The sequence below is a fragment of the Phodopus roborovskii genome, unplaced genomic scaffold (assembly GCF_943737965.1).
Source record: "Phodopus roborovskii unplaced genomic scaffold, PHOROB, whole genome shotgun sequence".
Taxonomy (NCBI): domain Eukaryota; kingdom Metazoa; phylum Chordata; class Mammalia; order Rodentia; family Cricetidae; genus Phodopus; species Phodopus roborovskii.
Window position 1 is genome coordinate 19,747,288 of NW_026126588.1, and position 16,510 is coordinate 19,763,797.

Genomic DNA, 16,510 nt, shown 5'->3' on the forward strand with positions numbered 1-16,510 from the left:
TGGTAGAAGGAGGGAACCAACTCCCGTAAGTTCTCTGCCCTCTACACATGTGCTGTGCACACCAAAATAAATAGTTTAAAAATCAGAGAGACTGGGTTATCCAGATGGAAGAGAAAGGGAGACCTAACGATGCGAACACAGGAAAGAGGCCTTGAGCCAAGAAATGCTTGTGGTCTCTGGAAGGGAGACAGGAGTGATTATCTAGATCCCAGACATGAAGGCCTGTAGATGCTGTAATTTTAGCCGAGTGAGACCCGTGCTGAACTGGTATATATAACAATAAGTTTATATTCTAAGCCACTACATTTGTGATTAACTTTTTATAGCAGCAATAACATACAAAACCAGGCTAGTAAATCCTTGAGTCCATAGGTCTTTGAATTAGCTGCACTTGGGAGTCACCCGAAGATGTATGAATGTTAGGACCTGGGCCATACTAAACCACAGCAACATAGTCTTTGGGGTAGGACTCGGGTAGCAGTCCTCAAAGTTTCCCCAGGTGCTTCTAGGCTGCGGCAAAGGCCAAGAACTCAACTTTGCTAGTCTCGTGGACTGGAGTAGCTCCTGTACCTCCTTGGACCATTTAGTAAGAAAGAAATGCAGTATTCTGACCAAGAAGATTTCATCTGAACCTTTGGTTTTGTCTCCTGAAACCAAGGGAAAATATAGACTTCACTAAATTATCTGCAAGATCAGGAGGAAACATTTCCAGGACCCATGTAAACTGCCAATCTGATGCTCTGTCATACATGTGTATATGGCTTTCTGTTTAGGTTTTGAGATAGGGTCTCACCATATAGTCTGACTGGTCTGGAACTCCGTATAGACCAGGCTGGCTCAAATTCAGAGGTCCACCTGCCTCTCCTGAGTGCTAGGATTAAAGCCATGTTGCCACACCTGGTGTATATTTTTTATTCTGTGTGCATGCATGCATACATGTGCAGTGTTTGTGGGCACAGCACACATAGAAGTCGGAGGATAACTGTGAAGTTGGTTCTGTCCTTCCTTCTTTATATGGATTTGGGAGATTAACTCAGGACATCAAGCTTGTGTAGTAAGTGTCTTCACCCCCTGAGCCACATCTCCAGTCCCTTTTGCTCCACCTTACAGACTTGACTTAATCTCTGCCAAGTGACTGTGAAAAACTGAGACAGCAGTTTAGATATTTCCATCATCTAATCCTTAGACATCAGGTTTTCCTACATGTTTACATTTTGGGTTTTTTTTGTTTTTGTGTGCATGTGAGACAGAGAGGAGAGACAAACAGGCAGACAGATGCATACACACACCACAGAGAGAGAGAGATATTGAGATTGATTGCTGGCCTCAAACTCAATACCCCCTGTGCCAGCCTCCTGGTTGCTGGGATTACAGGTGTGTGCCACCATACCCACACCCAGCTGTCCAGTGTCTGTCCATCATGAGAGTCCAGTTCAGAGTCATATTGTCTTCCATTGTGATGTCATTGTCAGTGGCTTTTAAATTTTAATAACCAGTCTGACTCCAGTTTAGGCTGTCCATGTACTTCTGGGCATCTATTGGAGCACACTCACCCTATCAGTAACTTAAAGAACACAGACTCTCCCCCAGAGGCAATCAACTGTCTATAGTCCCTCATCGGGTGGGTTCTTGAACCTGTTGACTGCCTTGAGCTAGTGCGGGCAGTCAGAGCTGCTGGGAGCTCTGAGTGCACTGTCCTATCACAGCTGGGAGGGTTTCAGTTGTCTTTCCCAACATCTGGCTCTTACAGACTTCCCATCCCGTCTTCCCTGATAGTCTCTGAGTCTTGGGGAAGGGGAGTAATAAACAGATGTCATTTGTGGCTGAGCACTCTATAGTCACTTAGTCTCCGTGTCTTTGGGTAGAAAGAGGGGAGTTTGATACTGTCCTTTTAGCAAAATAGTAGCAGTAAGTTCACCCCTGGGGTTGGTGAGCTTCCCCAGCCGCGGGTTCTTCCGACAGATTTGCAGTACCCGGGCACACATTTCTTATTCAATAGGAAAGCGGTTGCTTTCTCCCTGGACATTGGTGTCACTGCTGCTTCCGTGGGCACCTCTTGCCAAGCCAGTCACTCCAGTTTTCCAGTTCCCAGCTGGGTAAGACTTAACTCTTCCCCCACAGCAGCCTCCATAGGACCTTCCAGTGCTGAGAACTAGCCAGTCACGGAGCTGGTCACTTACAGTTGAGTTTTCCATGTCCTGTGGCCAATGTGTGAGCATCCTCAGTGATAAGATCTTACCATCCATCAAGTACCAGGGACAGCCAAAAGTAGGCAGTGGCCTGTATTGTCATTGTTTGGGACAATACGCCTCAGCAACTCAAGGGGAGATATCCTACACACGAACTCAGGCCTTCAAGTGCATGGCAGGCACTTTGTCAACCGAGCCATCGCCCAGCCCCTTTTTAGTCACGTATCACTAAGGACTCACAAATATTTTATTGTGTGGTTTCTAATACAGTAGAGACAGGAGCGTTGGCCGCTTCAAGTCGGCCCATGTGTTACTCAGCTAAGTCATTTGAGCTCTTACTTTCCAGTGCCACAAGGCATAGCTGTATCTTGTGTTTCCCTTTAGAGACCGAAGGATAGACCTGGACTCTGCTCGTTGTTTCTGGGGTGCCACTAATTCTAGGCCCGACAGACAGACAGACAGACAGACAGAGGTAGAAAACCCATCTATATCCTAACCTGGTGCTTGGGTGCACACAGGTAAGTGTTTCAGCATTAGTAGAATAAACCAGTTCATACCTGTAACCCAGTACAACTCAAGGCTTAGTCTAGCTGCTTCCCTCAGCCATAGCTCTTTTCCAACACAGCAGGCCAGCTCTCACCAGGCCATCCCTGCCAGAGGTGTATGGGGGCTACAGAGGGAGGCCTTTGTCTTAAAGAACATGACTGTCATTTTGATGTGTATAAGGGGGTGATTCCTGTTTGCTAGCAAGCAAAACAGGACACAGGATGGCCTGCAACACAACCTCAGATGTTGCAATGTGTGGTTCCTAGAGGTGATGTTTCCAGCATCATGCCAGCCGTTTTACTTTCCCAGGAAGTGGAGTTTTACATGAACTGGAATTGTACTGAATGGAGAGCTGTTTCTTCTTCCGACTCATGAGTATTTTATTGTATGGCTTATAACAGTACAGTGTGGTTACCCGCACAGTAGATTATGAGAGCAAACACAATGAGTTAGGCTGGGGGCGGCCCTGATGGGAAAGGATGATAGCGAGGGGCCTGCAGGAGCACACACTTGGAGACCGACAGAGTATGGGGCATGTGAGGAGGGAGGACCTCAGCAGTAAGGTTCCAGACACAGGCGTCTGGGAGCCAGTGGTGGCAGCAGAGCCCTGCACAGAGCTGGTTTGCAGGGCCCCTATGCTTTGACCATATGGCCACACGGAATCCCTGCACACCTGATCAGTGCTTTGGCCTATAGCTTTCAACACTTGGTTCTTCTGCTCACTACCCTTCCATAGTGAAAGCTGTCGCCTAGTACACAGCTAAGCACCCTTCTCCAGACCCTCGGTATGCTAGCCCAACTGGCCTCTTTGGTGTCTGTCACTGTGCTACAGACCAACTAATCCATCCTTGCCAACAACTCTCAAGGACTCTCCTTAACCACGGACTGCCCCAAGCTCTCACAAGCCAGCTTGTCTGCTTTCTCGGCTCCAACGCTGTCCCAACATGGCTGGCACCTTTCTCTTTTGAGTTGAATGCCACTTGGGGCAAAGTCCTTTTGTTCCCCTGCAGGCGCAAAGCCGTGCCCTGTGGCAGGTGCAGACACACTAACAGGCACAGACTTCCCTACCTGTTGAGTGCCCACTGCCTACAGGGCTTCCTGTCTGTTCTACTGCTCCCTGTGGGGCCTGGGCCCCTCCTAAGCCGCCCTCGCCAACCTGCCCCAGGGCAGTAAGTCTGCATCGCTGCCAGCACCCTCGTGACTCTGCGTGAGATGTGAGGTTCCCGTGGCAGCCCTGTCCGGGGCCATGCAGGGAGGGCAGCCTGGCTCTGCCTCCCCTACCGGATCGCAGCAAGCAGGTAATGAGGCTTGTTCTGTTGCCCTGGCAACCACCGAAGGCCTCAAACTCCTGAGCTACATGCCAGTGTCATGCCGAGTTCCCTCTGGTCCTAAATCCCCAGGGACAAGTGAGCAAACAAGAGCACATAAAGCCCCAAAAATCAGAGTCACACATTGGGCTATGTCCACAATTATTACTATAATGATTTATAAAAAGAATTATTTTTCAGGCAACTGTGTTAAATTATTGTTCAGCTCTGGAGAGGGAGGTGGGGCCCTGGCCATGGTGAAGACCTTTCTTCAGGGAGGCGAGGACGTGCCTGCCCTTTGGGTCTGACCCCTGATTAAATGGCTTTCTCTCAGCAAGTCAAGTCCAGGGCACGGAGGGAAAACGGGGTGGGGGTTGGAAGTCACTGTAGTGCCTTGAAAGGGAGCAGGGCACACCACACCGTGGCTGCCCGTGGCTCTGATTCTGACCCTTGGTCACAACCCCTCACTGGCAACGGAGGACGGTTCCCTAGTTAGTCCTCGCTAGGACATCCGCCCAGCAGTTCTGGGTGTACAAGGCTCCAGGCAGCCCTGCCGAGCCAAGAAGAGGAAACTGGCATGAAACACACCAGTGTGCCTCACCACCCCAGTGGGAGCCCCCGCCTACCCCTCGGCCCACTCCAGTGGTCCAGGGACTCCAGCCCAGTGGGAGCTGTCAGAACAAATGAGGCATCCGAGTATCTGGTCTTGGAGCTTCAAGATCAGAGCAAGGAACCACAGGCCAAAGTGACCCCGCTGAGAGGGTCGCGCACACCAACTAAAGGTTGGGGTGAGCGCCCGTGCTCCAGCTTGGGACTGCCATCCGTGTGGCTAAACCTTACTGTGTCTGTTTGTGTATGCTGAGCGCAGGGGGAGGGGAGGGCTACAGGTGAGCATGACCGCACCACCTGCTCCAGAGTCAGGGCATGCAGGGGGCCCTAGGCCTAGAACCGAACCCAGACCAAAAGGGGTCGAGGCTCCCCCCTCCCCTCCCCTCCCCCAGAACGTCCACCCTCCCTGGGCATTAGAAGGTTTTGCGGTGAATCGCACGGGAGCCATCTTCTTCGTATTCCTTTTTGGATACCCACATCTTCTTGAAGGTGTCCAGGGAGGCGAGGATGGAGCCGCTGTAAGGGTGGAGAGGATACTCTTTGGTACCTGTGGGCGGGGCCAGCTGCCATCCCCCGGGGCCTCACTTGGGAAAGAAATCCATCCACTTCCCTCGCCCTTGGGTCTGCGCCCTGCCTTACCCGATCCACGTGGAGTATAGCCGTTCCTGAGGGGCTGAAATCTAGGAGGAGCAGATGGTTACACAACCACCCGTCCCTACACAGCCATCACCCTCAAACCCAAGGCGGCGAGGGCAGGGTGGGGAATGGGGACGGCTCCCATCTCCCTGAAGGCCGGCACCTCAGCACCCTCTCCCCAGAGGTTTCCAGTCTCACCTTGATTTTAACGTCCTTTGGGGCGAGCTTCTTTACCTCACTTAGTAACCTGTCTCCAAAGCCTGTGGATGCAAGGATGGCCAAGTCTGGACCACAGCCCACCACTTGCCATGGTGACCTTTCACCCCTAGCTGCTGCCACCCCTCTTCCAGCGCCCTGGCTGCGGGTGGGCACAGCTTGCTGGGATACTGACATGAGATGTAACCTAAAGCCACTCGGTGCCACCTGTCCCTACGTCTTCCCTGAAGACACCTCTGTAATCCAGGCTGGCCCTGAGCTCACCATCTTCCCTCCTCAACCCCTATACTGAAATGGCGGGTGTACGCCCCCACGCCTGGCATACTTTAATTCATTGCTGGCTGCAGAGAGCAGGTGGTCTGAGGAGCTGGCTACCCCGGGCCTTTGGCCCTGCCACGGTCTCCCCAGCAGTACCTTTAAAGAGTGTTGAACCCCCTGAGAGCACAATATTGGAGAAGAGCGTCCGGCGAAGGTCCATGTCGGACTTGTGGATGGCGAAGACCAGGACTTCATGGAGCCCCTCACTCTCATCCCCCACCAGGTCTGGCTGGAACAGCAGCTCAGGGGCCCGGAAGCGTGCGGGCCCCACCTGTGGGAAAGAAGACTGAAGCACCTTCCCCAGAGGAGCCCAGTCCTCTCCCTCCAGGTCAGCTTGGGCTACCACCCTAGAATCAGGCCTGGCCACTTACATCAAGTGTGCTGCCGTCTGGAAGGGTGTACTGCACCTTCTCGGTCTCTAGAGCCTCGTCCTTTTGCGGGTTGATGGACAGGTAGCAGGCTCGCTGTGTGGGCAGGGCACACTCTTAGCGGGGATGCTTGTGCTTGTACCCAGGGCTTGCTTTCACGTCTTGGCCGCCCCGGCCCCGGCCATGTCCACACCCCCAAGCCCTTTATCACCTCTTTGATGGTCCGGACAACCTCAAACTCAGCCGAGGTGTGGAAGTCAGCCCCTTCCTTGCGCAGCAGCAGCCTCAAATATCGAGAGACGTCACGGCCCGCGATGTCTACCCGCATGATGGAGTGTGGCATGGCAAAGCCCTCATAGATGGGGACAGCGTGAGTGACCCCGTCCCCCGAGTCCAAAACCACTCCTGTTGTGCGCCCTGTTGCATACCTGCCGCCAGGTCAACATTCATTTACGTCAGCCACCGAGGAGGGACGGCCTCCTCAACCCCGCAAGGGGCCCTGGGGTAGTACCATGCTGCTTTTTGTTTGCTTGTTTGTTTTTTGAGACAGGGTTTCTCTGTATGGCTTTGGAGCCTGTCCTGGAACTAGCTCTGTAGACCAGGCTGAGTGCTGGGATTAAAGGCAACCCCGACACCAGGCTAATATTACAGAGTTATGACTGCATGTGCGCCTGCAGGCCAGAAGGGGGCACCAGACCTCATTATAGACGGTTGTGAGCCACCATGTGGGTTGCTGGGAACTGAACTCGGGACCCCGGGGAAGAGCAGCCAGTGATCTCAACCTCTGAGCCATCTCTCCAGCCCTTGGGATATTATTTATACTACTGTAGAAACGGGCATGGAGGGGATCGAGAGGCTATGCCTCCAGGGACGCCAGGCTGGGCACTCACAGGCTGAGCACGGCCTGCATGGAGATGAACAGTGCAGGAACATTGAAGGTCTCAAAGAACACCTCTGCCGCCTTCTCCCGGTTCTTACTGGGGTTCAGTGGGGCTTCCGTCAGAAGAACAGGATGCTAGGAGAGATGAGGGAGTCACACACACACAGGGAGAGCAGGGCAAGTCCTATCAATCTGCAGACGGGGAGCGGGAGGGGCCGCCGGGAGCTGGGAGTGTGGAGGCAAGCGTGGCTACCACACCTCCTCGGAGAAGGTCTGCAGCTGGTCCTTAGAGTAGACGTACTGCCAGATGCGCTCCATGTCATTCCAGTCTCGCACCACACCGTGCTCCATGGGGTAGCGGATGGTCAGCAGCCCTCGGTGCTCCTGGAGGGCAGGGGGGAAGACAGACATAGCGCCTGGCCCTCTCAAAGCAGCTGCTGCACACTCCCAAGTTGCCTCCTGCCTGTGCCTTGTTTCATGACACCCAGCCCCCCTCTCCCCAAAACCATTTGGGCCTGGGTGGGTGCTAGAACTAGGTGTTCCTTGGTTCCCTGGTAGCACCCAAGGGCATCGCAGACAAGCCTCAGGGTAACAGAGATGCTCTACAGCAGTACTGGGGAAAAGGATTACGTCTGACCAGAGTTGGGCAGCTTCCTCCCCTGAATATGCGGTGTGTATTTTTCTCTTGGGAGAGGGGAGCACAGATTAGTCACCCAAATAGAAGTCCCTTTGGCAGCCAGGTGTGGCAAATGGAGAGGTACCATCTGGCTGCAGCGGTACTGGAATGGCAACCAAGGACACACCAGTCTCAAGGCAAGAAGGAGCAGCCGAATGCGGGGTGGGAGGTATAAAATACTGTTCCCCTCGGCCTTAGGTCTGATCAGCTGAGCCACCTGAGCCCTACTGAGTATGTCAAGACTAGAAAAATGCTGGAGCTCCGTAGTCAAGAGCACTGCCGTTCTTCCAGAAGCCCTGAGTTCAATTCCCAGCTCCCAACCCACACCGCAGCTCACAACTGTCTGTAACTCGAGTTCCAGGGGATCTGACGTCCTCACACAGTCAGACATACATGCGGGCAAAACATCAATCACTGCACAAAAAATTAAAATAAAAACCAACCCCCAGCGTCTTAAAAAAAGAAAGGAAATTGGAATCCTTTGACGATGTACTGAACTTAATGTTTACTCAGCTTTGGGTTTCTGGAAACCGATACTTGCCTGGAATGGACTCCCAAAGTACTTCGAAGTTATCTTTACAACCCTACTATTTGTCATGGGATGGGGACCTAGGACCTTGCTTTGTCATCCTGAGCATCCTGGGTTGAAAGGGTTTAATTATATAGAGGACATAACTCGGGTTAATGCTAACCCGAGTGCCCTGTAGGGTTGGAAACCCATCTGAAAAACTTAACAGTGCGCCTAAAGGGTCAAGGGTCTGAAGGGAGAGGTTACAAAGGGTGCAAGGGCCAGGCACAAGTGAGACTCCTGGGGGCTTTACGGTCAGGCCAGGCAGGGATGACATCCTAGTGACTGATGGGGGAGGGCCCAGCCCCAAGGTAGGTGGTTCAATGCCTCGGCCAGAGGTTCTGGGTTCTGTAAGAAAGCATGCCGAGTAAGCCAGTGAGCAGCACCTCGCCATGGCCTCTGCATCAGCTCCTGCCTCCAGCCAGGACCCTGCCCTGTCTGAGTTCTCGTCCTGACTTCCTTCTAAGATGAACCTGCCTTTGGTCATGATGCTTCATCGCAACAACAGAAACCCTAAGACACCCACAAAGGTAAGTAGGAGGTTTCTGCATGCAACTCTTGCATGGAAAAGTTAAGAGTGAATGCAGGGTCCCTTGTGAGGGTGTGAGATAGACCTTTGAGGGGTTTGAGGTCAACTGAGAATCCCAGTGCTTGGGGTGGGTTGACCAGGGAGGCCCTCTAAGCCCTCTAAGCAATAAAGGCCACTGTTAACGCTGTCGGGCGTGTAGCGAAAGTGGCGGGTAAGACCCTGTTGGCTGCAGTCATGTTGGCTGCAGGATGTGGTAAAATCCTGCTGAGACTGAAATTTCCCCTGTCCACTGGTTAGCCTTTATAGCGTTGAAAGGCGCTACGAAGGCTTCTGGGGGAAAATTGTGGTCCAAAGTTCTACTCGGACATCACACGCACGCTACATTATGGAGATGACAGGCAAGATGTCCCAGGCAGTACAATAATGGCAAGAACTGTTACTGACACTGCCAACTTTCTGACTGGGCTTAAGGCTTGCTCAGTAGACAGGAATTTACATCTGGTACCGTGAGCTCAGACAGAATGCTGCACGGTCGGTCGGGGACAGTCACAGGCCCTAAGAAGGAAAGAACTGCAGTTACTTTGTAAGTGAATGTCATGTACTTTTCCAAGTATCTGCTTTTGCACTTGGGTTCTCACAGCTTCTACTGGACGCCTCTCTGTTTCCCCTCTTCCCATGTTTGTACTTGGGTTTTGCAGAAGGAACACCACCAAGACTACAGACATGGGAGACGCTCAAGACGCTAGGAGGGCTTGCTGGGCACTCTGCTGAAGTTGGAGAATGGCCAGATACCTATGCAGAAGAGGAGCCGTTTTCATCGGATCAGCTTGTGAGAAACCTTTTGATGGCCCGCTGGGTTCCCTTAGAGGGGGGAGGGGGCGGGAGGGGCACTGGACCCCACCTGAGATTTCTCCCTCCCACCCCTCCCCCAGGTGTTCATAAGTAGCTCTGTCCTGACTGCACATGGTCTCGGGGCCTTGGATGCTAGCATTTATAGGCTGGGGAAGGCTAACTGAAGAGTGAAGATTGCTCCCACACCAGCCCCTCACTCACACCCTATCAATAAAGCCTCTGGTCCCCCGGGGTGAGCTTCAGTAGTCTGGTTTCTCACTGGGGCCTTAAAAAAGAGCCACTGTTTCCATCTACCCAGGGAAAGACTCCTGGAAATATGCCCCATCCCACAATCCCCCTCTTACGTGCTCCCTCCCTCACTGCCTGAACTCTGCAGTGTCTCCTGATGCCTTGGTCAGGGTCCGCTTTCAGCACGCCAGCCAGTGTTCCTGACAGCACAGCCCCTCCTAGGCCACCTGGGGCCATCGCTCTTCCAGAGTACAGCCAGGGCTCTGTGTTGGCCCGGCTCTCTAGTCTGTCTTCATCTGTCTTCTACAGGAGACGCCACCCCCCACCCGCCCTCAGACATCCCTCTAGTGGACACGGCTGGTCCTCACCCCCAGGAGCAGCTCATCTGCCCTGCTATTCCCTCCCCCTGCCAGGCCCCAGACTGTGCCTTTATTCCCCGGGTGGGTGCCTGACTCCTGCCCATGCTGGCCTGGCTCCTCCCTCTATCCCTCGAGTCTGATTTGCTTGTTTAGTCCCCAGGGATGGCAGTCTAGCCACAGTAAGAAACGGCCCCAGCCCTCACAGCAGAGGGTCATGTCCACCCGTCACTTTTGGGGGTAGCTGAAGATGATTTGAACTTCCGATTCTCCTGCCTCCACCCCTCCCAAGGGCTGTGGTCACAGGCTTATGATCTTAATCAGTTCTTTCTCCCAGTTTCCAAACTGTCTGAAAGAGGGCAGGGGGCCCAAGCACACCCCTCAGGAGTGCCGTCTTGTTCACATCTCACAGAAGGGGGGTTGCCTTGCCACGTACACAGCAACGAACAATCAAGAGGAGCCAAAAAGGCACAGAGACCCTAGAAACCGCCAGCCAGCTCTCCTGTGACTGAGCAACTCCGCCAAGGGCCAGTTACCTCTGCCTTCGGTCCAATGAAGAGGTCCCCCTCCAGGCCTCCAGCCATAATCCGCACGTGCTTGGGCCGTCCAACACTGCCAGGACACAGAAGGTCAGTGAGTTGGGCAGGTGCATGGCTGAACCTGTGTCCAGGAAAACTGTAGCCCAACTGCAGAGCCCTAGAGGGCCGCCAGGGCAAAGGTCAGAGCCTAGGCTTATGGGTAGTGGGCTGCAACATGGGTCTTAGAAGTACAAACAGTGCGAGGGTCTGAAGGAATGGGCCTCTCTCCAGGGAGGGCTGAGTGTGAGTGGCGGGCCCCTCATGGGCTGGCTCCAGCATGGGCCTCCTGTTAGCCACACTGACTCTGCCCACCCTCTCGTCGGCTGACAGACGGAGGACAGCCCCAGAACTGGGTAGTGGCTTCCTTGTACATCCCTCTCACAGTGGCCACTGTCCCTGGCCACCACCACAGCTTCCAGAATAGAGATTCAGTTCTTGGCACGCATGTATCTGATGAGCAGCCATTCCAAATCGTGACCCACATTCCCCACGTACCAGCAGCTTTCCCCGACACCCACCAGAGTGGGTGGAGCCTTTCAGCGCACCCTCAGGGTGCTCAGGCTGGCCTTGTCCCCAGACAGGGGACTTCAGGGTCCAGCTCTGACCTGTGGGCCACGCACAGATCCTTCAGGCTCCGAGAGGCTCCAGAGAGAAACTTCCCAGTGGGGAAGGTAGGGCCCAGGTACTCTAGGATCTCTAGGATGCTACTATACCCAGGCATTTCTGCTGCCACCAGTACCACCTGGGGTATGTGTGGGGAGGGCTAGACAGGAAAATTTCCTAGATGTTAAATATAAATGAGTCCTGATGAAAACATTTCTAGGGGTTAGGGGTTACAGCTTAGAATGAATGTACGCTTGCCTTTCAGGAGGCTCCCAAACTCCACAGTAATCAGAAAAACCTTTCCAGGGAGGCAGCAATGCCTGTGTACCCTCCCCCTACTCTCATGGGAGTTTAGCTCTTTCCCTGGAGAGAGGTCCCTTCTTTCCCTGCTACAGCCATCACCACACCCCATCCCCAGGGCAATGCTGGCTGTTTCTCCTCCCTCTCAGGCTCTGCCAAAAACAAAGGTAAGAGGCTCTGAAGAGGAAACCCAGCACCTAGGTCTCCCAGAGCTCACCAATCCGGTGTTTCCTCTTACAGGTGGAGGGGAAGCTGTGACCAAAGGACCCGATGCACACATTCACACGTGTACACACACACACACACACACACACACACACACACACACACACACACACTCTCTTCCCAAAGAAAATAAGGGAGGTGGGGGGGGGGGCTGATGCTCCAGCCACACTTACTAGTTTGGGAAACAGTACTTAGGAATCTGGTCCCCTGCAAAACCAGCCTTGATCACCCCTGAACCCTGCAAGGGAAAGCAATGTTTAGCTCCTGCCATCGAATCAGGTGCAGCCAGGGTCCCCCAAGTGGCCAGCATTGGCAGCCCCACCAAGGCTGGGTAGGGAGGAAGCCTGAGACCACACCTGGAGGACAAGACCATTTACAAGCACTAGCAGCTGGAAACTGGAATCGATACTGCATTTCCTGTCCTGGAGATTTTTTATTTGGCTGCATCTGGAGACTCAAGGGGCAGACAGATGATGGGCTGTTAGGGGCACTAGCGGGTGGTCAGGGTCGCTGCCCAATGCTCTACAGTGCCCAGGTTCTCCGCTACCAGCAGTCACCAGCACCAGAAGGGTATCAGCGAGGAGAGAGAAACCATTACACACATCCTCCTCTGGGAATGCTATGGCTAGTTCCTGTGGGAGCAGGGTTACAGCTACACTCCAAAGATAGCTAGATGCTACCCCTCAGTGCCGCCCTATTCAAGAGTCCCTTTCTTCACCAGCAGAGACAGACCACACACCGGGCCCCCGGGGAGACCGCTTGGTGTGTGGGAAGACAGGTGAAACCGGCCCTGACCCTGCTCCAGCCTGGAAGCCGGACCTAGGATTTCAACAAGAACCTGGCAAACCTTCCACTCAGTCATCACCTTCTCCTGCCCTTTGCCCACCTCTCCATCACAACTGCTGGGTGTGCAGGACAGAAACAAGCATGTCCAAGTTACAGGCCAGGGCCTCCAAGCCCAAAAGGAGCCAAGCGGGTGCCTCTGAGGTCATAAGTTTGTTGACCACCAAGAAGGAAAGTGCACTGTAGTTTCCAGAGCACTGGCTGGACAGGCACATCGCCGAGCCCAGGACTAGCCTCTATGATAAACATCTTGTTATGATTTAAGAGAGTCCAAAAAAAAAAAAAAAAAAAGGCAGCCACAGAGGGACCATCCGGGGGTCACGTGGGTAGGAGTCAGCTCCCAGAAAGAGCAGAAGTGTGTCACTGTCAAAAACTCCATGGCCTACACACCAGAGGCATCATCTAGGCATAGCCACGGAAACCCCAGCCATGTCAAGAAGGGCTTTGAGGCTAGGCATCTCCCAGGGAAGCCAAGGCAAGCAGAACCCGGGCTCTGGAAGACAAAGCCTCGGGAAGATGGGCCTCCTTCCTTTCAGGCTGGGAAACTACCCCAACTGCTGCTGCTCCGTCCTGGTTAAAAGTGGTCCTGCACTGTCCAAAGGGATTTTAGAGAGGGGTTAAAGCGGCAAGGACCGCGCCAAGTGTTGGAGGGTACTTGGCTGGTAGGGATGAACGAGCAGTGTTTTTAGCTCTAGGTGCAGCCCCTTATGAAATGTTGTAAAGATCACCAGGTCTTCCAAAAGATGGGGCCGGCAGTGTGCAAAGGTCAGATGTCAGCCAGCCTACATCAAGCTGACCACCAGGCAAAGGGCCGGGGGCGGGGGGTCGAAACTTGCCCAGCACTTCCACCCAAGACAGACGCGTCCACCTGCCTGGAGCTCCAAGGACCTCTTGGCTGTGTGCAGCTGTCCCGCACATCCTGGGCTCCGAGGGAAGTGGTCCCGAGGCCCACACCTGGCCCCACCAGCACGGGCCACTGCGTGGCGCCGCGTGCGACCCCTGGGCGGGACACAGCCCTCCCCCACCCCCGCTGCCCAGACTCACATTGTCGATGACTACGGGCTGGTTGGCGATGATGTCGTAGGACTCCATGGCCGGGCCGAGCCGGCCCTGCCCAGCAGGCGGGCTGCAGGAGGACCGGCGGGCTACGGGCGCGCGGGGGACCCGGACGGTGGCGACTCTAGATGGGGCGCCGCGCCCCTCCCCCAGTGCGATGCCTACGCGAACCCGACCCCGTGGCCAATCACAGCTGCCAACCGGCCTGATTGATGGCAGGCTCCGGGGCAGACTGCGGGGGGGGGGCGGGGGCGGGGCATCTTAGAGCCAGCCAGCCAATTGAAGCGGCCCGGAAGAGAGCCGGGCGTTGCCAAGGTAGGCTGCGCGGCGTCGGTGCAATGATGTCATGGCTGGGTGCTTAAAGGGGGACCCAGAAACTGAAAAGAACACGTTGCCTGCCATTGGGGAGTTTCACGCACTGGAAACACGTCTTTAATGCGACATCCGTGAACACTCATAGGAAGACAGCCTTGACTATTTCAACGTGAGAGTCAAATTAGTTGAATTTATTTGTATTTTGGTTTTTAGAGATAGGCTGGCCTTGCCCGTGGAATCCTCCAGCCTCACAAGTGCGGGAATTGCAGGCGTGTTCTGCCTTACTTAGCAGCAACAAATCGTTTTGAATTTAATAAAATTTAAACCTTAGGTGAATGATAATTTCGCTTGTATTTTATTCTAGGAGTAGTATAGCTTTAACTTATATTTAGGCCTGTGTTTGAGTTAGTTTTTGTACATGTGTCAGGTAAGCACTGGGGCTCATAATTGTGCACCAGTCATCAGATTATCCCAGTATTATTGTTAAGATTGATATGCTTCCTGGTGACAAGATGCCCGCACAGGTAAAGGTATTTAGCACTAAGGCTGACTGCCTGGTGTTTGATTTCAGAGACCTGAATGGTGTAAGGAGAGAACCAGCTTCCACAAGCTGTCCTCTGATTGCTACAAGTGTACCATGGAATATATACAACCACAGGCACATACAAGCAAAATAAATGTTAAAAAAAAAAAGGAAGGACAGAGAAGCTGGGTGTGGTGGCACGTCTTTAATCCTAACAATAGGGAGGCAGAGGCAGGCCCCTCTCTGACTTCCAGAGGCCAGCAGAGGCTACATAGTGAGATCCTCTCTCAAAAAATTATACATAATTTATATATTGTATATTAATATATTCATGTATAATATATGTCATCCTCATTGAATTGGTGCCTTTGTGGATAGTCAATAGTTTCTGTGGACTTTGTTTCGTTGAGGCATCAGTGAATAACACAAAGTCTGTGGCGTCAGTGTTTTGTTGCCGGGACATCATCTGAGAAAATCACCTTAAGAGAGGCCGTATCTTTTGTGTTGATGGAGTTCACTGATGAAGTTACCTAGATTTTAAGTTTTCTTTGTGGGAAGATTGTGACCCACAGATTACATTCCTTTAAAAGAGAAGAAGAATGGATCAAGTGGCGAAAGCTTCCTCCTCCCATCCTCCTCTTCCTTCTTCTTCCCTCCGGGTGGAACCTGCGGCTGGGCAAGTTCTCTACCACTGAGCCACACTTACTGTCTTGAAGCTACATCTTGACTAGAGCTCTGTTACTTTGTATCTGTGGTAGAATCTGTCCACTTTCTGTAGATTCAACTGGCAAAAAGTTGTCCATAATGTACCCATGTTTTTCTTTCAGGGTCTGTAGAGATGTTTCCTCTCATTCTTGACACCCACCATGCTTGCTTTTTGTCTTTTATCCCTGATCAGGCTGGCTAGAGCCGTGTTTCTCAAATGACCCCTTTGGGGGTCAAACCACCCTTTCACAGGAGTCACCTAAGACCATCGGAAAACATTTTACATTATGGTTCATAACAATAGCAAAGTTACAGTTATGAAGTAGCAATGAAAACCATTTTCTGGTTGGGGTCACTGTAACATGAGAAACTATTAACAGGCCACAGCGTTAGGAAGGCTGAGAAACACTGGGGTATAGAAGCTTTATGATTGTAATGATTTTTTTCCTCAAAACAGAAGTTTTGGGTTTCATTGACTGCTTTTCCTTTCCCAAGGGTGTTTGCATTGACTTTAAGGAAGACTATGCTGGAAAAAAGTTTGCTGACTTCCACTGTATGCCTAGGTGGCTTACGTAAAAGTAGTTGGTCTTGTTTTTGTTTTTTAACCTAGGTGCAATGCTGTTTGTCTGTAGACCCAGCTGGTGAGGGCCTGAGGCAACAGGATCACTTGAGCCGGGGAGTTTGTGGTCGCCAGGATTGCAAAACAAGGCCCTGCCTCAAACTAAACCAAGTCAAGTTTAGTTTTCCAGAAGAAAGAGTAGACGCCCCCTTCTGGTGCTTAGCTCCCAGGCAAATCTGCCTGGAAGTGAGAGGAATCGGGTAGCAGATTGAGGAGAACACAAGGATAACTGGAAACGGTACACACTCGTGCCCAGCAGCACAGCCGCTCCCATTCTGTTCCTGAGGTGATGCAAGGAGGTAAGAGAGGACCAAGTGGCGTGGGAGGGGAGGTGGGCAGGTGACGGGGGATGTCATTCTGTAAATGTTTCTCTTACTGGTTAGTCAATAAAGCACTGTTGGCCAATAGGAAGGCAAGATAGGCGGGACTAGGAGACAAGGAGGCTTCTGGGAGATGTAGTAGAGG

The 16,510-nt window shown here is 52.8% G+C and overlaps 1 protein-coding gene across 1 annotated transcript; it reads right to left on the minus strand.

Annotated features, from left to right (window-relative positions):
• Window positions 1-5,026: 5,026 nt before the first annotated feature.
• Window positions 5,027-14,035, minus strand: Actr1b (actin related protein 1B). Its single transcript, XM_051204567.1, has 11 exons — window positions 13,872-14,035; window positions 12,158-12,222; window positions 10,815-10,890; window positions 7,328-7,453; window positions 7,080-7,204; window positions 6,401-6,617; window positions 6,193-6,285; window positions 5,918-6,092; window positions 5,486-5,547; window positions 5,291-5,331; window positions 5,027-5,167 (listed from the first exon to the last, which is right to left on the minus strand). Exons 1-11 carry the CDS (start codon window positions 13,917-13,919, stop codon window positions 5,065-5,067), a joined length of 1,131 nt encoding a protein of 376 aa, XP_051060524.1. The 5' UTR covers window positions 13,920-14,035; the 3' UTR covers window positions 5,027-5,064.
• Between the last annotated feature and the right edge of the window lie 2,475 nt (window positions 14,036-16,510).

Excerpts from the sequence above, each read along its gene's own strand:
- Actr1b (XM_051204567.1), bottom strand. The coding sequence starts at position 13,919 with ATGGAGTCCTACGACATCATCGCCAACCAGCCCGTAGTCATCGACAAT. Across the intron at positions 10,891-12,157 it reads AAGTACTGTTTCCCAAACTA|TGTTGGACGGCCCAAGCACG; the intron begins GTAAGTGTGGCT and ends GTGTCCTGGCAG. Across the intron at positions 5,168-5,290 it reads CTATACTCCACGTGGATCGG|CGGCTCCATCCTCGCCTCCC; the intron begins GTAAGGCAGGGC and ends CCACCCTTACAG.